Source organism: Sturnira hondurensis, unplaced genomic scaffold, assembly GCF_014824575.4.
Source record: "Sturnira hondurensis isolate 20B ecotype Veracruz unplaced genomic scaffold, ASM1482457v3 Scaffold0007406, whole genome shotgun sequence".
Taxonomy (NCBI): Eukaryota; Metazoa; Chordata; class Mammalia; order Chiroptera; family Phyllostomidae; genus Sturnira; species Sturnira hondurensis.
In genome coordinates this window covers 6,109,912-6,133,530 of record NW_028080037.1, presented here as the reverse complement: position 1 = coordinate 6,133,530, position 23,619 = coordinate 6,109,912, and the positions used below count along the sequence as shown (strand labels likewise).

The 23,619-nt window shown below is 58.6% G+C and overlaps 2 protein-coding genes across 5 annotated transcripts in view; one reads left to right on the top strand and one right to left on the bottom strand.

Annotated features, from left to right (window-relative positions):
- Nucleotides 1–9,387, top strand: part of RASAL1 (RAS protein activator like 1) — a 31,777-nt gene extending 22,390 nt beyond the window's left edge. For 2 of the 3 annotated variants that reach the window (XM_037052151.1, XM_037052150.1), the window contains exons 17-21: nucleotides 658–795; nucleotides 880–1,015; nucleotides 1,730–1,850; nucleotides 2,623–2,699; nucleotides 2,964–3,567. In XM_037052151.1, coding sequence (XP_036908046.1) covers nucleotides 658–795; nucleotides 880–1,015; nucleotides 1,730–1,850; nucleotides 2,623–2,699; nucleotides 2,964–3,103 — 612 coding nt within the window. In that variant the 3' untranslated portion in view covers nucleotides 3,104–3,567. Of the gene's footprint in view, nucleotides 1–657; nucleotides 796–879; nucleotides 1,016–1,729; nucleotides 1,851–2,622; nucleotides 2,700–2,963; nucleotides 3,568–9,080 lie in introns of those variants that run through there. The other variant, XR_005067355.1, reaches the window with a different exon arrangement.
- Nucleotides 4,703–23,619, bottom strand: part of DTX1 (deltex E3 ubiquitin ligase 1) — a 34,717-nt gene continuing 15,800 nt past the window's right edge. For both annotated transcript variants that reach the window (XM_037052152.1, XM_037052153.1), the window contains exons 3-10: nucleotides 20,581–21,259; nucleotides 8,457–8,518; nucleotides 7,914–8,075; nucleotides 7,597–7,658; nucleotides 7,050–7,208; nucleotides 6,794–6,955; nucleotides 6,608–6,697; nucleotides 4,703–5,969 (exon numbers count right to left, since the gene is read on the bottom strand). In XM_037052152.1, the coding sequence (XP_036908047.1) occupies nucleotides 5,745–5,969; nucleotides 6,608–6,697; nucleotides 6,794–6,955; nucleotides 7,050–7,208; nucleotides 7,597–7,658; nucleotides 7,914–8,075; nucleotides 8,457–8,518; nucleotides 20,581–21,259 (1,601 nt within the window). In that variant the 3' untranslated portion in view covers nucleotides 4,703–5,744. The remainder of the gene's footprint in view (nucleotides 5,970–6,607; nucleotides 6,698–6,793; nucleotides 6,956–7,049; nucleotides 7,209–7,596; nucleotides 7,659–7,913; nucleotides 8,076–8,456; nucleotides 8,519–20,580; nucleotides 21,260–23,619) is intronic.

Sequence of the window (23,619 nt, the reverse complement as noted above, 5' to 3'; positions counted from 1 at the left end):
CACACTCACTCGCTCATTCATCAGACCTTCATTGAGAGCCTCCGGGGCACCATGCAGCGCTCTGGGCGTGGAGGTACAGCAGTAATCAAGACGGGTCGCTGCTCTCCAGGGGCTGCCCCTCGAGGCTGGCGCAGGTGGAGGGGCACTGGGATCCACCCAGGGCTGCGTGTGCACCGTAAATAACAACAGCTCACGCCGGAGGGGTGCCCATTCTAGAGTTCAGCGCCCCGGGTTCTAATGCTGGCTCCCCGAGCTGAGAGACCTCGGGAAGGCCATTTACGCTCTTGGGTCTCAGTTTCTTCTTCTGCACATTGGGGAGAAGAACAGACACAGCCTCGGAAATGTGTTGGGACGATGAAATAAGTTGATAAATGTGAAGTGCTTAGAACCACATCCCTCGTGCCGGGTCAGTGGTGATGGTGGTGGTGGGGACTGATGCCTCCTGAAGTTGTCACTCACAGAGGGATGGGGCAGGACTTCGGGACTCAATGGAACAGCTGAGTGGACGTGCACGCAGATCACAGATACAGGAGGTCGACTGTCCTGAGCTCTGGGGACACCACGTGATGCACACCCCCCCGAGGAAAGCTGTCCCTGGGGCCCCACACCCCAGCTGTGGCCTTCAGCCCACCCTGCCTCAACAACCTTCTCTCCCAGATGCGGTCCTCCATCCCCGTGTCCCACATCCGCGCGGTGGAGCGGGTGGAGGAAGGCGCCTTCCAGCTGCCACACGTGATGCAGGTGGTGACGCAGGATGGCTCGGGGAAGCTGCACACCACTTACCTTCAGTGCAAGGTGAGGCACCGCACGGATGGGGGTGGGGCATGTTCCTGGAGTCCCGCCTCACTCCGGTCCGCAACCTCCCCCCACTCCCTGCAGAATGTGAATGACCTCAACCAATGGCTGTCGGCCCTGCGCAAGGCCAGCGCCCCCAATCCTGACAAGCTGGCCTCCTGCCACCCGGGTGCTTTCCGCAGCTCCCGCTGGACCTGCTGCCTCCAGGCGGAGCGCTCAGGTGAGGGGGCAAGGTGGACTCAGGTTCCGTCCTCCCCACCTGTCAGTCAGCTGTCAGGACTAGCTGTGCAACATCGAGCAAGTTACTTAACCTCTCTCTGCCTCAAGTTTGAAATGGGGTTGATAATTGTGCTACCTCCTGGGGTTTTGTGAAGATTAAACATGAGGTATTATTTTTTGTAAGCACCCACTGTGTGTCAGGCACACACGGGCATGGGGCTCGCTCTCAAGGAAGACAAATGACTAACCAGGCCATTGTAATACAGCTTCCTAAGTGCCCAGATGAGGCTTTTGAGACTCACGAATGCCTCTGACCCCACCCCAGGGTTGGAGATCAAGGAGGGCTTTCTGGAGGAGGTGCTGCTTAGATGTGACCTGAGATGAGCAGGTGTGGAGCTGCGAAGTTGGGTTCAGGGGTGGGGTAAAGAAGAATGTCACAGGCAGATCAAACAGCGGGAGAGAAGGCCTGGACTGGAGAGAGGGGCCAGAGGGGTTAGAATGGCTCGGCCTGGCTGCACCTCGCCTGGAGACAGGAGAGGCCATTGCTCTGCCCTGCAAAGCTGGAGGGGGGAGGCCGCGGGGCTGGAAGGAAGTAGGGTTTGCAGACCGATTGGAGAGGCAGGAGGGGCGGGGACAAGGTTGTTGGTGACAACCTGCCTTGGGGGCTTCTGGAAGGGGAATCGGAGGGGTTATTGATGGTGCTGTATCCTTCCAGCTGCCGGGTGCAGCCGCACACACTCGGCTGTCACCCTAGGGGACTGGAGGGACCCGCTGGATCCCGATGCTGAGACCCAGATGGTGTATCGGCAGCTGCTCCTGGGGCGGGACCAGCTCAGGTGGGTGCCCCTCTCTTCCCACTTTGCCCCCCGTATGGCCACTGGGGCCTCCTCTGTTCATTTAGTCACTTTCCATGTGCGTCAGCTGAGGTTGAAGCCGGGGAGGGGCCAAGCTCAAGGTGGAGATGGGGAAGCATTCTTGGGCGGATCCTAATGCTTAACTGGATCTTAGCATCTTTTAGTTACCTCCAGAGACAGGGGAACAGACCTTGGATGTGTTCCTCCCCATGCCTGGCCTCAGGATCACTTATTCAGTGATAGATTTGTTCCAACTCATTACAGAGCGGGTTTTGAAGCTCGGCCTGTGTGGGATCCCATCCTGGTCTGGCCACTTACTGGCTGTGTGATCTTGGGCAAGTTGCTTATCTTCCCTGTACCTTAGTTTCCTCATTTGGAAACCAGGGTTAGTAACAGTGCCCGCTTCATGGGCGTGTCCTGAGTATCGGATGAGGTCATGCAGGTAAAGCCTCAGAGTCAGCTTGCAATAAATGGTAACTATAGTGATGCCCCAAACCTTAGGCAAGTTATTTTGCCCCTCTGTGTCTCAGTGATCATCAGTATCACGAGTTTCTCGTGGTAGTTGAATGAGCTAATCCAGGCGAAGGGCCTGGAGTGGTGTCTGGGGCTCCATAAATGTTGGCCATGATGAGGATGTGGGTGGTGCCGATGAGTGAGAACCTGCAGCGTCTCCTGCAACCAGCAGAGACTCTCTGGGGTGGAGTAAAACTGGGACTCAGGGATCAGCCCCGTCTGTCTCCCTCTCAACGTCTAGGATGAAGTTCCTGGAGGACTACAGCATGGATACAAGCCCGGAGGAGGACGCAGGGAAGGACTCCAGTTCCATGGGAGGTAAGGGTTCAGTTGAGGGGGTCCCTTTCCTTTGCCCTCTCCGACACCTCCCACCACTTGCCAAGCACAGCCCTGTGCCCTCCAAGTCACTCTCCTGTTTCCAATCCACCCCCCAGGCCAGGGGGCTGGGTGTGGGGGTTCTGGCACCTGTTAGGATTCTCAGGGCACAAGACAAATCTGGAGCCCGAGGAAGCCAATGGGCATGGGTTGGACTGCTTGCCCTGGCCTGGCTGAGCCCCTGGGGCCCCCTCGTTTCCCTCCCAGGGGCCTGTTCTGAAACCCTGGACCGGCAGAGAGAAGCAGCTGGCCGCCTGCTGGAGGTGCTCGAAGACCTAGACCGAGCCCATGAGGACTTCCAGTGGCAGGAGCAGGGGAGGGTGGCCCCAGGTCCCCTCGGGCCCTGAGGAAATGCCACAGGCAGCCTGGGAAGAAGAGTAAGGAGCCATTGGACCTGTCTCAGAGTGCCCTGGCCCAGGAGTCTCCTTGTGGCTCTCCTGTACCTCGCTGATGCTATGACTTGGAGGCTGCCGGAGACTGCCCAGTCCTGTGTGCTCTAGGCCCCAACCCTGAGGCATGGACACAGGGGGCCAGCCTTGCACTGACAGAATCTCACTCTGGGGTGAGGCAGACTGGAATGACTGGGGTGAGGGGCCTGACTCTTTTGGCTCAGCCCGAGGTTGCTGCTTCCCGGGACCGGCCTCTCCCCACACTGAGGCAGCCAGCCTGACCTTGAGCTGCTGGATACAGCTGTACTTACATCCCCGATGCCCATGTGGCCTTGTTGCCCCAGACAAGCACTAAACTGACTCAACCCTTCCTGTTTCCATGTCTGCCAATTGCTGTAACCTCATGAATCCTCCTGAACCCTGCCCTTGGCTGATGGTCGTAACCACAGGCTTCCAGAATCAGGTGCCTTCAGGGAGAATAGGCTGGGACCCCAGCATGCAAGACTCAGACCCTTGGAGCCTGGGAGACCCTGGGCCAGGTTCCTTTCCCCTCTTTGAGCCTCAGTTTATCCTGCCTTAGATGTATGTTTTTTCAAATTTGGTTTCATAGAGGTAGCTTAGGAGCCATGGAGGAGTTTCACACACTAGCCCAGAGCTCTCCCCTGCCACCCTGGGGTGTCTGCTAGAAATACAGACCCCTGGGCTCCACCCAGATCCACTGCAACAGAATCTGAAGGCATGTCAGGAGGAGGAGTCAGGATTCTTAACAAGGTCCTCAGGTGAAGTGGATGAACCTCAGATTTGAGGATCAAAGGGCTGGGTGATTGTATATATTAGGGTTTTGGGGAAGGAGTATGAGAACGAACCACAGAGGATACGATGGTTAGAAACACTCAGTGGTCAGAACTGGAAGGGGCTCCAGGAACTCGTTTTTTTTACCCCCCAGTCTTGTGTGACTATAGGGTGGGACAGAAACTGAACCTACCTGGCCGGGGAGAAGCTCGACCAGGATGCAGCGCTATCCCATGAGTGGCCAGTAGGGGTCGCTTGGAGCCGCAGCATCCACAACAGCCATCTGGGCATTCTGGGATGTTGCAAACGCTGACCAGAGCTTGTTGCAGGTCGTGGTCTCCGTCTCTCCCTAGACAGAACCCGGCCCTCCTCCCCAAGGGCAGAGGCTGGGGCTCTGAGGTCCCAAGGAGCTGATCATGGTGTCTCCCAGATTTCTCCCATATCTTCCCAGAGGCCCTCAGCTCCCAGCCGGAGTTCCTCATTCCCCGCAATTTTACCACAGAGCACCGTGTGCATTGCCAGGTGCCCGAGCCCGAAAACAGAACTTGAATCTATGCTTGCTGAGGTGCTAGGAATAGGAGGGTCTGCCTCTGCCGCCATCACACCCCCTGCCGCGGGACAAGAGAATTATGGGGACCCCATACGGCCAGCGGCCCAAGGATGGAAGAGGCCATTGTCCTGGTCATTTGCTGCAAGCTTTACGGGGTGAACCAAAGGTCCCCAAGAACAGAGCCACCCCCCTTCCTTGGCAGGAATAGACAGGGCGAGGAGGAGAAAGACTGTTTATTTCTCCACCCACAGTGGGACTGGTAGGTTTTCAAAAGAGCAATCACTGGCATCCCTTTAAATCTTGGCCGACTTCCACCGAGGCAGCCAATCAACAGAGGCGGAGCTGGTGAGTTGCCTGGGCAACAGGCCCCTGGTTGGCCGAGACCATCAGCCACCTCGCTGCCCACTTCCAAGTAAGGGAAATGGACTCCTTGCTCTCCAGTCTGCTTCTCAGACCTGCTGGCCTAAGCTAGGCCTCCTCGTCTCCCTCCTGAAGCCAGAAACACCAGCCTTTAGATGTTGACATTGGGAACGATGTGATGGAGAGGATGGGGTGGAGAGAACAGTGCCTTTATGTGGGACAGACGTACGGCCTGGGAATGGGAAGCGGGAAGGAGGAGGACGTAAGGGTCCCAGGAGGGTGAGGAGACAAAAGCACAAAGTACGATACCTCTAGTACCTCCTCCCTGGCCTGCCCCTTTGCAAAACGTCAAAAGTCTGGGGGGCAGAGATGGATAACAGAGATGGGGGTCAGTGGAGCTTCCCAAGCACCCCTTTTTCTCCTTGGAGCCAAAGCAGGCCTTTAAGTGCTTGATCTGAATCCGCCTGCTGACAGACAAGCCTGTGCAGAAGTGACAGAGTCACAGAGGGGACACACAGAGGGGATCCGTGTGGAGTGTCACAGGGGTCTTCTGTCTCTTCCCCTCAGACTGAGGGGAAGTCGAGGCACGTGGGTGTGCGTGCATGTGTTCAACAGGACACGTGTGTTTTGTGGGGGGGTGGGGTTCTGTCTTTTTGGCAGGGAGGTCGCTGTGGTTTCTGGTACTCTCTCTGTGACCCTGTCAGGGTCGGAGCTGGCTGGCCTGCTGTCTTCCCACCATTCTCAAGGGCCACCAGCCAAATCTCTGGAATGCTTCCAGCTTCTTCTGCAGGCTCCTCCCTAGTCCTGACCCGGGGCCACCAGGAGGACACGCCTGGCGGAGGGAGGCCGGTGCCAGACAAGGGGCAAAGCAGGAGGGAAGGTGGGCAGCCTGGGGCCTCAGGCCTTGGCCGTGGCCTCGGACACACCCTGGGCCGTGAGCTCAGCCAGCACGTTGTCCAGGTAGCTCGCATCTGGGTAGCCGTGGCCCGTGAGGTTGGACCCAAACTCGGTCTTGTGGTGGATCTCATTCCACACCACGGTGTCCGACTCGCCGGTGGTGTTGGACGTGCCGATGGTGAAGATGAGCCTCCGCTCCCAGGCGGTGATGAGCAGTTTCAACACCTGGAGGGCGGGTGGTGGGGCGGGGTCACGGCCTAGCCTCCCCTCTTCTCCCGGCCACACTGTGGCTCTCTTAGGACCTCCAGAGCCCAGCGGAGTGCCACGTGGCTGCCCAGCTTGGCCTCTGCCTTCCCTGACTCTCCCAGCAGGAAGCTCTCTCCGGTTTATGGGCCTGTTTCTTCTGGGGCTAAGAAAGGGCCTCAAAACGATGGCCTCCGTGTGTTCGGTCTGGATATCACACTGTATTAAATACCCACTTTGTGACTTCACCAGCAATATTTAAAAACTGGAGATGTCACTTGAAAATCAGAATTTCTGGATTCTCTTGAAGAGCAAAAAATAAAAGCGGACAAAATCTGCTTCACCTGGACAAAATCCAGGTGAAGAGCCTGGAATGCCTGGGTTCAAATCCAGGCTCCACCTCTGGCTAGCTGTGTGACCTGGTCAGAGGCTCTGTTTCTGGATCTGTAAAATCCAGTCAAGGCCATGGCCTCAGCAGTGCCTGGCAGGGCTGGGCGTGCACTAGATGGCTGTGGTCCCTGCTGGTGTGGGAAACAATGTGAGAGCAAGGGCTGGGGGTAATGAGCGTCACAGGCCGGGCTGCCTGTGGCCGGGGCCCTGGCCCATAGCCCTGCACCCACCTTCCGGCCCTTCTCGTTGTTGGGCAGGTAGCAGTGTCGCGGGAAGCCTCTCGCGGTGAACTTCTTGCCTGGGTTGGGGTGCTCGGGGCCCTGTGGGAGGAGAAGCAGGGGCTTGAACCACAGACAGGTATTGGGGGCCTTTGGAAGGGTCAAAGGAGTTGGGGTCAGGGTCCGAGGGGGGCTCACCTGGATGCCTGTGGGGATGTCGTAGACAATGCGGATGGTCTGGGTGTCAGCGAAGCCAGGCAGCGAGTGAGGGATGAGGTGGAACTCCATCTTCCCAGGTGGCTGAGTGCCCGTCTTCTCCCCGTAGATGGCCTTGCAGGTGGGGCACTGCAGGCTGCCATCCTGGGGCCGGGGAGGCTGGAGATGAGGTCCCCGGATGTCCCGGCCCCTCTGGGCTCCCTTGCCTGTTCCCCGCCCACTGTCCCCACTGGCTCACCTTGTTGCCATTGGAATACATGGCCACGAGGCACAGCAGGTGGTACATGTGGCCGCAGCGGCCCAGGCGGCCCACGAGCTCCGGCCGCACACCCTTGTGCCGAAGCACACCCTCATAGCCGGACGCCGTGACCAGCCGTTCCATGCAGATGGTGCAGTCCTGTGGGGAGGGCACAGAGCGGGGACGGAGCACCGCCTCTCGGGCACCCATGGGTCACAGGAGGAGGACACCATATACATCAAATTCAGACCTGCGGTGCCCTCACACCTCCCTGCCCTGAGGGATGAAAGGGCAGACTAGCAAAAGCAAAACTTAGAAAAAGATATGAGTGAAAATAAGACCCAAGAACTGCCGATCACCAAAGGATCGATACCTGTGATTCTATGAAACCGTGTCATTTCTGTTTGTGAAAAGACTTTGTAAAGGAAGCAGGAAGGCAGACCCACAAACCGGGAGAAGGGACTGGGACACTCAGAACCTCGAGGACTTCCTACTGGGGCGGGGAGAGAGCCCCCCTCCCCCCGCCCAGCTCCCCGGGGGCACTCACCTCATCGGGAGGGTTCTTCACCTTCTGCATGTACCTTCGCACCACATCCTCGGGGTTCTTACCTGCAAGGACACAGGGGACTGGGCTTGAGGGTACCCTGAGGCCTTGGCTCCGGATGGAGTCGGGGTTAGAGAGGTGGATTTGGTAGGGGTTAGATGTTGGTGGCAGAAGGGGTTGGGGAAACGGGAGTCGAGGTCAGGGGATGGAGGAGAAATCCTAAGTTCCACGAGCAAATTGGAGCTGAGGGGTCTGAGGACTTGTGGTCATAGGTTCTCGGGGTTAAGTTCAGGGGTCAGGGTAGGGCTCGGAGGGCATACTCTTCTTGAGGTGCTTCTTCTTGGTCTTGCGGCACACCCCAGGCACGCCGGGCACGGGCTTGACGTCGCTCTTGCTCACGGGCGGTGGGTGCAGGATAGGCTTGGGGGCCCTTGTCAGGCACACAGGCAGCCCAGCGGCGCACAGCAGGATCCCGGTCATCCCTGGGGGCGTGCCCTGGGCCGTCAGGGGCGAAGAGACCTCCATGCCCCGCCCACCCAGCAATCCCACCCTCCCATCATTGGGTGTACGTTCGTTAGGAGCCTCTCCCTTAGACTCCGCCCACCTGCCCAGGGATCGTGGGTCCGAGCTGGGTGAGTTGGGTGGGCCCTGGGCCACACTTCTGGGCCTCACCCTAGGTTAAAGCCAAGTGGAATGAATACCTTTTGTGGGCCCAGCCCACCCCGTCCCATGGCCCAGGGGGTGAGGGCATTTCCTCTGGGCCCCTCCCACCAGCTGGTTAAGGGGTGGAGTCAAGGGGCCGACAGGTGAAGCTGCCTCCTCCTGGGCCCCGTCCTACTTTGGCATCCTAGGCTGGACCTCACCTGCCAGGGCCGGGTGGACGGGCCCGGTACCATTCAAGTTCTTCACTGGAAGCGCGGGGACCCTGAGGCGGGAGAGAAGAGGCTGCAGCTGGATTCCAACCCCAACCAAATCAGAGGGTCAAGGGGCCCAGGCTTGCCTTCTGGCTCTGGCCCCTGGGCATAGTCTGACCCCTTTGTGCCTGTCCCAGACATCTAGAGTGAGTCCCAGGGAACTGGATGCTGACTCTGACATCCTCCCGTGATAAGGCAGAGTGTCCCCAGGACCCCAATGGGGTTATAATGGCATGAACCCCTAGACTGGGTACCGACTTCCCCCCATTCCACAGCTGGCCTTCCCCCTAGTGAGAGCGCTCGGTTCCAGCGGCTCCCTTTCCCTGGCCGCTGGGCCTGAAACCCAGCTATTGGCGAGCTGGTCATCCAGCCTCTCAGAGTCAAAGGTCTGGGAAAGAAGGGTCCGGGGGACTCAGGAACACCTTCAAGTCTCCCTCCTGGGAAATTCACAATCCCCATAAGCATATGAAAGCCCTTGGTAAGTCGTGGCTTAGGACGTGTGGTGGTTCGAGATGGTAAACCCAGGTTCTCCAAAGACACTTGACGATGAATACTTTGTTTGCACGTCTGCAGTGCCTACTGATGTCAGTTCCCGAGACTAAGGCGTCGTCCTCTCTTCGAATGAAGAGACCCTGGGAAAACGAGGTCTGCGTCTCATCTTCGCCCTCTCTCTAAAGAGCTCTGACTTCTGGAATCTGCCAGAGTTGCTTTCCTATCTCGGCTCAAGCACAGACACGCCGGGTGACACCCCGCACAGCATCACCCTTCTCCTAAGCCCATTTCTTCTGTAAAGTGGGACAAGGTGGCACCTTCTGTTGGCTGCAAAGAGCCAATGAAACTCTACACAGATCAAGGGCCAAGCACCATTCCTAGGACCAAATAAAGACTCTAATGGCATCAATCATCATTGTCACCATCATCACCGTCCCTATGTCACCTTGGGGGAGTAGTTTCTCTTCCCTACACCTCAGCCCACTACACCGGGGTGTGATTTCTCTTGCCCTTGGAAAGGAAACCGTAAATGTATTGCAGTGACGAGAGCTGGGGCAAGGCACTCAACCTCTGTGACTCTCAGTTTCCTTCTCTGTAAAACGGGGACAACAGCACCTTGCCCATGAGGCCGTTGCAAGGGCTGCACGAGAAAGCCTGCGGGAGCCCTTGCACCACCGTGCTCAGCTGTCAGTGGGCATGGTCCCGGGATGGACAAGTCTTGATAAAGAGCTGGATTCTGAAGGCCGGAGGCAGACTGAGGGGCCTGGGGGCTGGGCCAGGATGGGGTGCAGGAAGAGATGGGGCAGTTACAGCCGGGGGAGAAGCTGCCACAGTCCCCTTAGCCTGCCTGTTAAGGACTGAGCCTCGCCACTGCTGCCTTGTCACCTGGCCCTGGCAAGCACCGTTGGCACCAGGGTGCTGGCTTCAGGCAGACAGGACACTTGGCAGGCTTGAGTGCAGCTGCAGTGGATCCAGAAACACACACACAAGCCCTTGGGGAACATGTGCGGTATGTATACACACACACACCTATACAGATACACACATGCATGTGGAAAACACTGCACAAATGGGCATTCCCCCCTGGGAACATGCCCCCCAAATGTGTACACACAAAAACACACTCTGCACAGAGACCCCTTCCCACACACAAATAGAGACACAGACACACATATACTTGGGGGATAGGCCACACACCTCTGTGCGCGCACACACACACACACACACACACACACACCAGGGAATGCATACCAGGCACGTGTATGTGCAAAGATGCACATGAAAAACATCGGGAAACACACCCTGTGATTCAGACACACACATGCACTTCTGCATGAGGAACACCACACAAACACATACTCATACAGCCCGGGGAGCACACTGCACACCAGAGCTACCACACACGTGCACACGCTGCAAGGACACTCGGTCGGCCAGGGACACCGGCTCGTGCAGAGCCACACACCTCCAGCCAGGGCTGCCTCCCAAACACACATTACTGTGGAAGAACAGACAACAAATTCGGGGGAAATGCACCTTGGCCCTCACAAGTGCCCTGTGCTATGCAGCCTGCAAGGGGACCCTGCCGTCTGCACATGGGGACTTGGGCAGGTGCACTGTGACCCACAGTCCCCCATCACAACACACAGAAGTTCAGCTGGGAGGCCCACACCTCACACAGAATCACACACATGGTAAGACGCACACACGCACTGCACACGGCCCCTCTGCTCTGGCTGCTCGGCACAGAGGCTTCATCAGGGTCGGCCAGGCCTCTCCGACGGCCATGTCTAGAGCACGTGTCAGGGTCCCTAAACATTTTGGTGACCTGGCATCACAGAGCACAGCTCCTGAGGCAGGTGCAATGGGAGGGCCAGCACCATGGGGCCCCAGGGCCTGGTCAGTTGAGGTGTGTGTGTGGGAGGGAATGCGCCATGCCTCAGTTTCCCCATCTGTAATGAGGATGGAGTCTTGTGAGGGGTCAGTGAGTTGAAGCATCTAAAGCACAGTTTGGTGCAGGGGTGAGAGTCTTAATGTTCTTCCTGAAGCCTGCTGGAACCCAAGAGTCTTCTCGGGGTCTGTTATAATCCTCCAGAACCTTCTTGGGGGTATCACCACCCTATTCTTATGTCTCCCCATAATGTTATAGGAAAGCAGAGGTACAAGGTAAAGCATGTACCTTAAGCTTATCCTCTTCCCTGGCCTGTCCTTCCAAATGCTTCTACTGGAGACATACTGGCAATATATCTAGGTCTCCCCACCCTCCTCCTTCCTTTTTGTCTCATGAAAAAACACCCCTCCTTCTCTCCAGGGCTCTCTGTAAAATGGGTGGAAAGAGAACTCTTTAGCACATGTAATAACACGTCTTGTCGCTGCCTGTGGCAGACATCACTAGTTGATCTCAGCACACTCTCAAGCTGAGCAGAATCTTCAGCACAGTGCTCCAGGCAGCCTCTACCAATCAGTGACAGAGTGCTGCCCCAGGTCTACAGAATGCCCGAAGTCTCATCCAGTTCATGCCCCAGGTCTTGCTGAACCTTTGGTCTGGCAGTTAGGCAGCATAGCGGGGAGGGGAAGCCCCCAAGGGGAAGGTTTTAGGTCTCAGGTGCCCTACAATTTCTGGCGCTGCTTAAAAACCAGAGCCCTGGGTTACAAAAGGCAGTCTTGCTCCTGGGAAGAGGGTGGTGAGTGGGGCGTGACAGTGGGGCTGCTTTTTATTTACCTCTCAGTGAGCTGGGGGACAGTCCCAGGTGGCCCCCAGCCCCTCTCAATCTGCAGGCCCCCTGCGAGAACCCGGGTAGCAGTGTTCCCACGATGCCTGAGCGTGGGAGCCACCTGGGCCCCCTTTTGATGTGGGGTGTGCTGCCTCCTCGAGGCAGTGAGAACATCCTCCTGCCCTGGACAAGAGAATGTGGCCCGCAGGTCTCCCGGAAGAGGGGGGGGCCTGGCCTTCTCTCTCTCTGCTCCACCCTCTTGGGGCCCTGCCTGGCAAGGGGTCAAAACGAGCCCTTCAAACCCCTTTGAAATCTGCTCTGACAGAAGCCCAGCCCGGCCACCCCAGGGCAGAGATGGGCCCCGCTGCCAAGCTGGTCTTCCTGCTGCCTCTCTCACCCCAACCCGATCCTGTTTGCCCTCTGCTCCCTATCCCCTGTGGCTTCTGCCTTGCCCGGAGTAAATCCAACCCCCTTACCCTACATAATACAGCCAGTACCTACCCATAGACCTCTATTTCCCCCATGCTCACCCCTCATCCCTTCACCCCAGCGTCCTCAGTCTCCCTGCTGCCCTTTCAACATGCCAGGCACATTCCCACCCCAGGGCCTTTGCACTTGCAGATCCCTCTCCCAGGGTACTCTTCCCCAGGTATTCTCCTGTCTTGCTCCCTCACTTAATACAGGTTTCTGCGCCAATGTCTTCCGATCAGAGACCTTCCTACCACTTCACTCTAGAGATGCCTGTCTTTGCCCTTAACTTTTTTATTTTGTCACAGCACTAAGTACTCATAACTGTACATCATGAAGTCTCTGGCATGGCCAGGCCCTCCCTACCTCTGTGACCTCAACTCCTACCTGCTCCACCATGTTACTCCAGACACACCTGCCGCTGCTCGAACATGCTGGGCACGGTCCCCTTTCAAGGCCTCTGCACTTGCTGTGCCTTCTGCCCAAAAGGCTTCCCCCACCCCCAGAGGCTCAGTCAGGTCTCCGCCACCCTGTCTCATCTCCTCCTGGTCACCCAGCGTCCACACTGGCATCTGGCGCACAGAAGAGGTCAGTAAACACCTGTTGGGTGAAGGAACGCAGGAACCCAGATTTTGTGGGGAGGGGCCCCGTGGAGGACCCACGTGCACAGCTCGGGCACACTGTCCCCAAGCATTCCTTGCACACATTTGCAGTGAACCTGAGGCGTCCCAGGGAAACACGCTGTGCAGCTGCCAGCCCCTGGGGCTCTGTGCCAACATTCACTCTCACTGAGGACGCTACGCGGCATCCTGTGGAACCCCCCCGCCCCGGGCAAACTTCTCTAAGCAATTCCCAGAAATGCTTCCTATCCAGTTGGAGGCAGGAGTTCCATGACTTTGGGGGGAGCCAGACATTTCCCAGATGCCCTCTGACAAGAGGTTCCAAGGTCACTGTCTCCAGGAGGCCTTTTCCCATCTACCTTGAGGGACGCAATCCCTTAGTTCCCAAGGGACTGTGTTTATTTTGTTTTGAGGACTCAGGCATTTGGAGTCTTGCTTTCTCATTGGGCGGTTCCACTCCTGTCTCTTCCGCCAAATTGTGAGCTTCTGCAAACATCTCTGACCCAGCCCGGGACCCTCGGGTTGAGGGGGAAACTCAGCGCACATGGCTTCTAATAAGTACTGAATGGGGGAGGAGAGGCAAATAAGAAAGTGGCGCCCTGTGGTCTCTTGGAGGGGATCTGATACCTTTCAAAGCAGTGGCTCTAATGCCAAATGCTCACCCAGATGCAAAACTAGAGCAGGGACCGCAAATATGTGACAGGCGCAGTATTACAGCCTGTGCGGCACCCGTGGCAGGCATCACCAATCAATCCCCGCACTCCTTTCCACTACGCCAGAAGACAACTGCAGAATCCCGCCCAGCACTGTGCTCTAGGAGGTCACCCCCATTTAAGCAGAGATGGCACATGAGATGAAATCTACTCCTTGTTTATTTTGCAGACGATGGGACTGAGGCCCAGAGAGGGAAAGCGACTTCACTAAGGTACCCAGCTGGCTCTGGGTCTTGGAGTTTTTGAGTCAGCGGCCAGGGTGACCCCACCAGGCTGATCTGTGGGGCCATCTGGAAAAGAGCCAGCCCTCTGAGACCCCTGTGCCCAACAGGTGGGCTGAAGCCCGCGATCTGGACCCTGGTGCTGGCTCAGCCCTGAGCAGGCTGCGCAGGGGTTCCATCTGTCCACTTTGGCCACCCCTCTCTGCCCCAGGCATCAAGGAGGCTCGGGGCCCCAGGAGAGCAGGAAGCCACATTGACACTCCCTTTAGGGCAGCTGAGTTTCCATCCTCCACCTACACCTGGCCGCCCTGTCCCTGCCACCCTGCAGGCCCTAGGTGTGCCCCGTCTCTGATGGTGGTTTCCAGGTCCCCTGATTGGCTTCAGGAGTCCTCTGAACATCTGGCACTTACCCAGGGGTCCCTTGGGGGCCCCTTGGGAGGCCCAGGGCAGCTCAGGCCTCAGTCATTTGGGTCCAAGGTGGTGAGGAGGGGGCAGAAGTGAGAGTGCCATGTCGTGGGGAGAAGGAAGCTCAGCGAGGGTTTCCCGTGCTCCGAGGGCCTGTTCCTGGCACCTGTGCCCTTTCTGGGCCTACCCCCACCTGCACCTGAACCCCTGCCCTCCACAGCTCTGGGGCCAACCAGGTCCCTACCCCCATGCCCCCTGCAGAACCCAGAAGCCTGAGGACAACACAGCCAGCTCTGGGAAGACTGGGTGCCCCATGGGCCCAGCAAACACACAAGCCATCGACGGCTGCTGTCTGCAGGCCTTGCCCACGCCCCCTGTGCTCGCGCCAGCACCCTGTCTGCCTGAACGAGCCGCAGAGCTTCTGTGGGCCTCGGTTTTCCCTGTCAAGTAGGACCTCTCACCCTTGTCCTCCCCCAAGTCCACTTGTAGGGATGAAAGGGTACAAAAGTCCCCCAGGGAGACATTTTGAGGGGTGGTTTGCCACTTGGGGTCAGATTTACCCGGAGGCTTAGCGGCTCGGCATCACTCTCTCCCACCCTCTTGGTCTCCGTGTGTGCCCAGTGAGGCGCTCTGGGGTGGCGGGTGGGGGGAGCCCAGCAGGGCTGGGGAGGGGAGGGGCGGGGAGGCCTGGGCTGGCAGGTTCCCACGGCCTGGGGCAGCGTGCGCAGACAGGGCTGTGTGGTTTGGCCTCCCAGGGAGTGGGGCAGGAAGTGCTTCAGGTCTGTGGTGTGGGGTGGGGATGTTTGGTTTGACCTTGTGATGAGGTGGTGGGGAAACAGCAGCGAGGCAGAGTCTCAGCCACTGCACAACCGTGAGGCCAGGAAAAGGGGGAGGGCGGGCAGGCCAGAGGCCAGGTGGGGACACGGGGAGGGTGGGACTTTTCATGTGGCGCTTTTCAGTACCTTTTTTAAAAAAGCATTTAGATGGAATAGCTATTAAAGAACTGCAGAAACAGAATGTGGAGTCTTTTAAGTAAAAACGTAAAATCAGTGCTAGAAATAAAAAAAAAAAAAGGAAGGAAAACACTCAAGCACACCTACCACATCAAAGCCCACCTCCCCACCGGGCTCCTGTCTCCTTCATCAGCCCCACCTGCAGGCTATTCTCCACATCCAGGGTGACCCTGTCACAACAAAGTCACGCCAGTCTCTCTCCAGCTCACAACTCTGCTGGCTGCCATCTCACGCACAAGGAAAAGCCAAAGCCCTCAGCAAGGCCCTCGGGGCCCCAGAGGACTGGCCCGATTTCATCTCTGACCTCCTCTCCCACTGCTCACCCCCTGCGGCCTCTCCAGCCACACAGGCCTCCTCAGACGCACCAGCTGCGCTTCTGCCTCAGGGCCTTTGCACAAGCTGTTCCCGCTGTCTGGAACTTGCACCCCAGTTCTGGAGTGGACGGCTTCTAAACCTCCTTCCACCTTTGCTCAAATGGTACCTTCTCAGCGCAGCCTTTTCTGATCTCTTGATTTAAAATTGCATCCATTTTTCCTTCCCCTGTAGCAGTTACTACTCTCTCCCATGTTCTAGAATTTATTTTGTCTACTGTTTGTCTCTCATGAGAATGTGATCTCCAGGGTGGGGCGGGCATGGTCTGTTTCATTCAATGTTCTACCTCCAGGGCCCCAAGGAGCACCTGGTACACAGTAGTTGCTCAGTACATATAGATTGATTAATTAAGAAACAGATGAACACAGGGTAGAAAGAAGGCAACAAGAAATAGCACACTGGGGAAAAGACCACAGAGAAAGGGGTCCACACGTTTCGTGCAGAAGGAGCGTTTGCAGACCAGCGAGGGAGCCACCAACAGCCCAGGAGAAGGGCAAGCAAAAGCAATAAACACGTCATGGACGAAAGAAGGGACCCCTGGTGCCCAGGAAACAGGAAGCGGTTGTCAGGCTCACTAGGAACCAGAGCTATGAAAACTCAAAACGACAACAAAGTCCACGGTGCGGACTTCCCTCTCGGTCCACGAGGTTGGCGGCGTTGCACATGTCCGCTCGGGTGGGAGAGGGAAGCGCCCTTCTCCCACTGACGTGGGTCAGCGGTGAAGGGTGCCGACTTGAAAATGCAGCCACGTGGGCGTCTGGCCTCAAGCTGGACAATGGCCTGTGTTGCCAGCCCCACTTCACAGGCGCAAAAGCTGAGGACCAGAGAGGGCACCGCGCTCAGCTGGGGTCACACAGGAAGAGGAGAGGCTGAAGCAGGACCAGAGTTCAGCCTCTGCAGGCCCACCCTCTCCTCCAGCGTCCCTGAAATCTGTGGAATCGGGGCTTGGGGGGTATCTGTAGGACTACGGCTTGAACTTGAGTGGGCGGGCAGGGGTGGGGCACCCCAATACCCTGGCTGATGGGGGTTTTGAATCGGAGTGACCTTGAGCGAGCACCGGACTTTGGGAGCCTCAGTTTCCTCACATAAAAAATGGGGACAGTAGGATCTGTGCCCTTGGGTTTCTGTGGGAATTAAGAGCGGTGATGTAGGTCAAAGTCTGGAAATGGAGCCTGGGACGTCCAGGGAAACAGGCCGGAGCCTGCCCCTCCCACCCCTCCTCCACGTGGTATGGAAAGTCTGAGTCTGCCCTGCAGCTGTGTTCCAAAGCACTGGCCGCTGCCCTCTCAGAGACAGGGCGGACCGTCCCCACCCCTGCGTGTCCCCCAGACCCGGGCTGCCAGCTGGCTCCACACCCCGTCCCAGGGGCCAGTGGAAAAAACCCCAGCTGTGAAGACACACCGCCCCCACTGGTTGGGTGGCCTCTGTGCTGTTGCCCACCCAGGGCGGATGTGAGGATGGGACGTGGGGATGGAGTCGGAGCCCTCCCATGCTGAGCAGGTGTAGCAAGCTTAAATGCACGTGGGAGTGGTGGTGGTTTTCCATTTGCCAGATGGGGAAACTGAGGCTAGGGAGGGAAAGCTGCTGGGGGGGATGTCACCGGGCTGGGAAAGGATGGAAGCAGGACTGGACTGGGGTCTGTGTGAGTCCCGCGTGGGAGAGAGGGAGAGTGGAGAGCAGGGGGCGTGGGAAGGAAGAGAGAGCTGAGAAGGAAAAGGTGGGAGAGAAGAAGCCCCAGATGGACAGACAGACAGATGGGGAGCTGCAGACAGACACAGGCTGGAAGAGGCCAAGAGTCAGCCACGAAAGGCGCTGCAGGGCCTCTGTTCCCGGCTGAGTCATCTTGTTGGATTCCTGACGCCCAGTCCCTGGACCCTTCGGAGACGGGGTCTTTGCAAAGGATGACAGTGAGGTCACTGGGGCGGGCCCTAACCCACAGGACTGGTGTCCTTACAAAGAAAATCTGGAGGCCATACTCACAGAGGTGGAGACTATGGGAGGGGCTGTGAGGGCTGGGGGCGGGTGATGTTAGGGACCAGCCGGGCTGCGCCTGCTCAGAGACCCCACCCCAAGCCCCTGCATCTGGGCCTCCACTGCCTTGGCAACGGGAAGCTTCAGCTGGAAGGCACCAGGGTCTGCCAGCCCCATCCCACCCTCCTCCCATTCCCCTCACTCAGCAGCAGACTTTGTGGGTCCTGCGCCCACGCCCCACTCTGAGCCAGGGGTATTTTTAGCTGGTGTTCCTTGGACATGAGGGTTGGGGGACCTCGAGGCAGGCTTGTCTGGCTGGGGAGGGCAGGTTAGAGGGGCAGAGGTGACACGGGGTTGGGACTTCATGGCTCAGGAAAGATGAGGGCGCCCTTGTCGGTTCCTACTGGCTGTTTCCAGGACAAAGTCTAGTCTCTGAGAGGGTCAGAAACAGCGCCCCCGGTGGTGGGGGGAGGAGGAACAGAAGGATATAAACAGGGCGGGGTGGGGGGGATGTCACAGGGCTGGGGTGAGCATAGTTCTGGCACGTCAGAGGGGACGTGTTTAATGACCAGCACCCCCAGAGAACCATCTTTCTTCTCCCCACAGCCCCCTAGAGCTCAGGCATACTCTACAGCAGCACCAGGCTCCCCCGACGCCCCCCACACTCCAGCTCTGCAGTTCCATTTGGGAAGAACCTCAGCCCCTGCAGTCCCGGCAGGGGACCCTGGGCTGTTCCAGAGCCTGCCAGGGTCATTCCCCCCTTTGCACGTACAGTGCCCCTGCCTGGGGTGCTCTTCCCTCGCCACATGCCGGCCCTCCTCACCCCTCGGGCCTTTCCCCGAACAGGCCAGGCCCTTCGGGCCCCGACGAAGTTGTACACACTGTCCCCTCGGCCTGGAGCAGCCTTTCTCCAGATCGGACGAACTCCTCACGGGGTCTGCCCTGGACTTCAGGTTCCCTCTCGGCCAGATGGCCCTGTCCCGCCACCCCCAGCACCTGCCCCTCTCTCCAGGGACTGTGTGTATTTACTCGCTCACTTTCTCTGTGTATCTGTCTTCCCACCGGTTTGGACCGGGTTCTTCCTGTTTGCCCTGCGGACCTGCACCCATGATGCCTATTTGGGGGGGTTAACGTTGACAAATAAAGCTGAGCGGCTTTCAGAACTTTCATCAGGGACGAGGAAATTCGTTTCACGTGGCAACCCCCTGAACGAGTAGAAATGGGACACAGGGTTCACGGAAGGAGTGTCACCGTCACCACGAGTGGCACGGACCAGTATTTTCTACCCCATGCTAGTCCACCCCATTCCGGGAAAAGTCCAGTTACGACCTCCTGCCTTCATCACCCACAGCACGTTACCGCAATGCAGCCCCAAAGAGAAGCTGTCCCATTTCTGGCTGCGGCTCTGCCCCTCCTACACCCTGTCCGGTCAGCTGTCCCAGGCTTCCCGTCATTCTGGGGCCCTGCATCCCTCCCTCTTTGCCGCAGGGCCGGAGCCAGGTTACTGCTGACCAGGCCCATATCGACCCCCAGGCCCCCCCTGGCCCCGCTGAGGTCTCCTCTCTGTTGACACCAGGCCCGTCCAAGAGGAGTGACCTGGAGGGGAAGGGAGGGGTGGGGCCGGCAGGTGGCAGCTGCCGATCTTCCCGTGGAAAGTTACAGAGCCCCTGCCCTGGTGGCAACCTTCCTGCCGGATAACAAAAATAGTCCTGACCGTCACCTCTGCACTGTTGCGATATATGGACCGCTGTGTTCAGATACAGGGCGTCACCATGGGACGTGGACTCCTGCTCCCCTTGGACAGATGATGAGACTGAGGCTCAATGAAGGGGAGGGGCTGGCCCCTCACAGCTCTGAAGTGGCCGAGAGGGGATCTGAACCTAAGTGGACTCTCCAAGGGACAGAAGGCACCCTATGTGAGGGTCCCTTCCCTTCCCAAGGCCTCAGTCTCCCTTGGTGAAAGGGGAAGCCTGCATGAGGTGACCTCAGAGAATGTCTGAGGTCATCAGGATCAGTCCCCTGGGCCATGCCATAGCCGGACAAGCAGACCTGCCGTTTGGTACCTGCCGTTCCTCTTGGGCATCACGATCTACATACTCCACCTGGTCTTTTCCCTTCTGGGCTGTCCCAAGGTCAAGGTCTTTGCTTCTCCCTCCCATCCCCACTCCCTCAAGGCCTGGTCCTTTGCTGACACTGACTGAGCCCAGGTAAGCAGCTGATAGGCTCCTGGGGTCCCCATCCTGGGGCTTAGATGCCTTAACCCAGGGATTCCCAACCTTGGTGGGAGCCGGCTTCCCCTACTCAATGAAATCCCACTGGGAAGTCCTGGTAGTTCAAAGAACTTCCGAAAAAGGGCCACTCTGGTTAAAACAAGAGCAAAGGGGCTGACCTCTCCTCATCCACCAGCGCCTCCTGCCTCTATCTCAGGTCACCCCAGGGGTCCATGGAGGCCCCGTTTGAAATCCACAGAATTAGCCCAAAGCCGTGGTGACAACTGAGGTTCGGCGTACAGGGGAAATATGTTGGTCAGGTGCCCAGTGCTTGCTGGCGTCCCCTGGTGAGATGGGCGTGCCCTGGGGCGGGGCCGGAAACCCTCCAAAGACTGGAAGACAACCCAGCGCAGACTCTGGGGCCTTGCGTTCCCATCTCTGTTCTCCACCTGGTGACTCTCAGAAGGTACCCCCCTCTCCCTGCCTCAGCCTCCCCAGCTGTAACTCGGGCAGGACAGAATTCTTTGGAGTAACAAACGAGATGATTCAGATAAAGTCAGCAAATAAACATGGACTCACACCCTTATTACTGTTGCTACAGCCCCACCACTTGTGAATGGTATGGCCTCGGGAAGTTCTGAACAGTCCCCCACGGGTGTCCTCACTGTAAATTGGAGAGGATGGGGGCACCTACCTTACAGGCTGGTCCTGCATGGAGATAAAGGCGTGGGAACACATCAAGGCGCTTAGTTAACGCTTGACACAAAGTGCATGCTTAACAGATGCCGGATACTGCTTATGATGGCTATTACGGTCATGACGCTTTGCCCCCAGCCCTGTTGGGCAGCCACCCCGCGCCAGGGGTCCCTCTTACCCAGGCGGGATGGAGGCACGTGCGCTCACGCTGGTAGCACGCTGGGGTCCCGGCCGGTTGAGGTTGTTCTGACCCGGGGTGGGTGCTCCGCTGAGGGCGCTCGGGCTCCGCGGGGGTGCCCCGGGGGGCTGTGCTGGTTCAGTGGGGCAGGTGGCGGGCGCGGCCCAGAGCGCAGCGCCAGCGAAGGTGGCGCTGGGGCGCACGGCAAGCGCTCCGGGTGGCCCTCCAGGGGGCGGCAGGGGCGGCGGGGCGGCGGGGGGAGCCTTGCGGCGCTGGGAGGCCAGGATGGCGTTGGAGGCGGCGCGCGTGCTGTTGACCAGCAGGCACTGCTGGCAGGAGCAGGGCTGGCCGGAGTTCGCGCCCACGGGCCACGACTGCGACTTGGGGATGGAGCCGACGGTGAGCGGGTAGGCGAGGTCCAGGCGGCGGCGCAGGCGGCGGCGCCGGCGCGTCTGGCGGTTCATCTGCGACATGCTGTTGAAGTAGATGAGGTAGCAGAAGCCCAGCGAGGAGAGGTCGAGCCACGGGTGCTGCTTCTCGTAGGCGTTCTGGATGGTGATGCAGATGTCCATGTCGTAGGCCGTCCAGGCGCCGCCGTCGTTCTCCCACTCCCACACGATGCCCTTGCCCGGCGCCGACGACGGGTCGTAGAAGTTGCGCCGCACGGGTCGCATGGTACCTGCGCTCACGAGGGGGAGGAATCAGAACCGAGGGAGAGGGGCCTCGGGGAGGGGGCGGGAGGGTCAGCACGGAGGGGTTGGGGTGATAGCAGGGACGAGGTGGGGGCGGGGGTAACAAAGCCGGTGTCAAGACAACGAGGCCTGGCTGGGGGAGGGGCAGCAGGACCGGCCAGCTCCCCCACCCCTTAGAGTCAAGACAGGCTGTGGACTAGGTAGGGGTCATCGCAGAACCCAGGGCACAAGGGAGTGTGGGGGCTGTTCAGGCAAGGTGGGCAAGCAGAGTCAGCACCTGGGGGGTGGGGACAGAGATCCACGTGGGTGCAGGCAGGCATCCCTTCATTAGTTCACTTGTTCATTCCACAATTCCTTCATCAGCTCATTCATTGATTCACGCCCTAGTTCACACATTCCTGTACTCCTCAGAGCTTCCGGTGATTCTCTCATTACTGCGGTCACCCATGCCTCTTTGGCTCCTCGGCTCCCACCCACATCTGCATTCATTCCTGCTGCTTCTCGGCCCTGTACCCACGCATGCGGCCATCCCTTCGGTTCCGACCACCCTATTTTGAAGTGTGCACTCTGTCCACGTTTTCCTTCCCCCCTCTCTCCTTCCTCCGCTTTCTCCATCTGGCGTACTTTCTATTTTACCTGTTCATCTTGTTTTCTGCCTCCTCTCACTAGAATGTCACCACCACGAAGCAGGGACTTCGCTTTATTCACAGCTACGTCCCCGGCACCCACACACAGTCGGCACCCACGCACAGTCGGCGCTCCACAGGTATTTGTTGAACGCGTGGCTGAATTCATCGGTTCAGACACTGATTCGTTTGGGACTCAATTATCCTTTCCCCCCCCTCATGCCTTTTGGTTGTCCCCGCACTGGTCCGGTCTTTTGTCCACTTATTTGCTTTGTCATCCACCCGTTTATTCATTGCTCCTTCCTTGCACAAACATTTGCTCACTGTCTGCTCTTTGGAGGACTCCATGCCGACTGCTCATTCAAAAAGGACGTGATAAACGCATGATAACCCAGCCAGGCGGGTATTCAGGCCCCCATTTAAAAAACGAGGGCGCTGAGGTGTTGCTGCCCATCACCACTCCGGGACTCCCCCAGAGCTCTAGGGGCCCCCCTGAGAGCCGGGTTTAGCAGAGATAACTCAGCATCCAGGCTGCAGGGCTTCTCAGAGCCCTTGGCCCGCTCTGTGCCTGGGGCCAACTCGGAAAGGTTCTTTGGCTGGGATCGTCCGGCACACCTGCAGCAAAGCCGCACACTCGGCCGCTCCTCAGCTGCGGGCAAGTCCTGCGGGCCCCCCTGGGTCGCAGTGGCCCCATCTCAAAAGTGAAGGTGATGCCCATTTTCGACTCGCCCTGCTGGGAGGATCGAGGGAGGGAAGGGCCACCGAGTGCAGGGCCGGGAGGCAGACAGGCCTCAGTCCCCGTCCTGACCCACTGGCCCTCCAGCTCTGTGGCTATGAGCAGGTGCCTCAGTGCCTCTGAACCTCACTTTTCTCATCGCTAATGTGGGCACGAGCGGACCTTCCTGGTGGGGTGGGTAAAAGGGCCAATCCAGACAGCTACTATCTTGTCTCTGGCGATTCCAATGTTTGTGGTCTCCAGCCCCACCCTCCTCGCTGAGGGCCAGGCCACTGTGCCCGGTCCCCTGCTCCGCACCTTCCTGTGGAGGCCCCACAGGCACCTGGAACGTCGCCCTGCCCAGGTATGGCTCCGATCTCCCCCACCCACACCTGCCCCTCCTGGAGTCTTCGTTAACTGCCGTCCTTCCAGTGGCCTGGGCCCCTGCCCACCCCAAATGTGGGCTTCTCTTCTTCCCTCACGCCCCACGTCCAGTCTATCGGTGAGTCCAGTCCCCTCTACCTTCAAACACACCCCCATCTGACTGCTTCCTCTGCACCCGAGTCCACCCAGGTCCAAGCCACTGCTTGTCCCCCGCCTGGACTGTGGCGGCAGACTCAGCTGGTCTCCGCTCTCTCCTTGCCCTCTGTAGTCTGGTCCCCACACGGCAGCCCCAGGGACCCTGCCCAGCAAGTCAGATCACGTCCTTCTTCCGCCCCCAATGCGCCCACGGTTCCCACCCATTGGTGAGAAGGCCGCACGCGCGGCAGCCTCAACCTGCCAAGGCCCCCGGTGCCTAGAGCGCCCCCTCTCACTCACTGCGCTCCGGCCTCTCCCACCTCTTCGAGTTTCTCAAGCATCCCCAGCCCGGTCCGGCCTCAGGGCCTTTGCATTTGCTGTCCCCTCGCCTGGCATAGGAGCTGGCCACACCTAGGTGGTCTCCCAGTCTCCTCCCTCCTTTCTTTCGGGTCTCTGTTCAAATGTCACCTCTTCAGAAAAGCCTTCC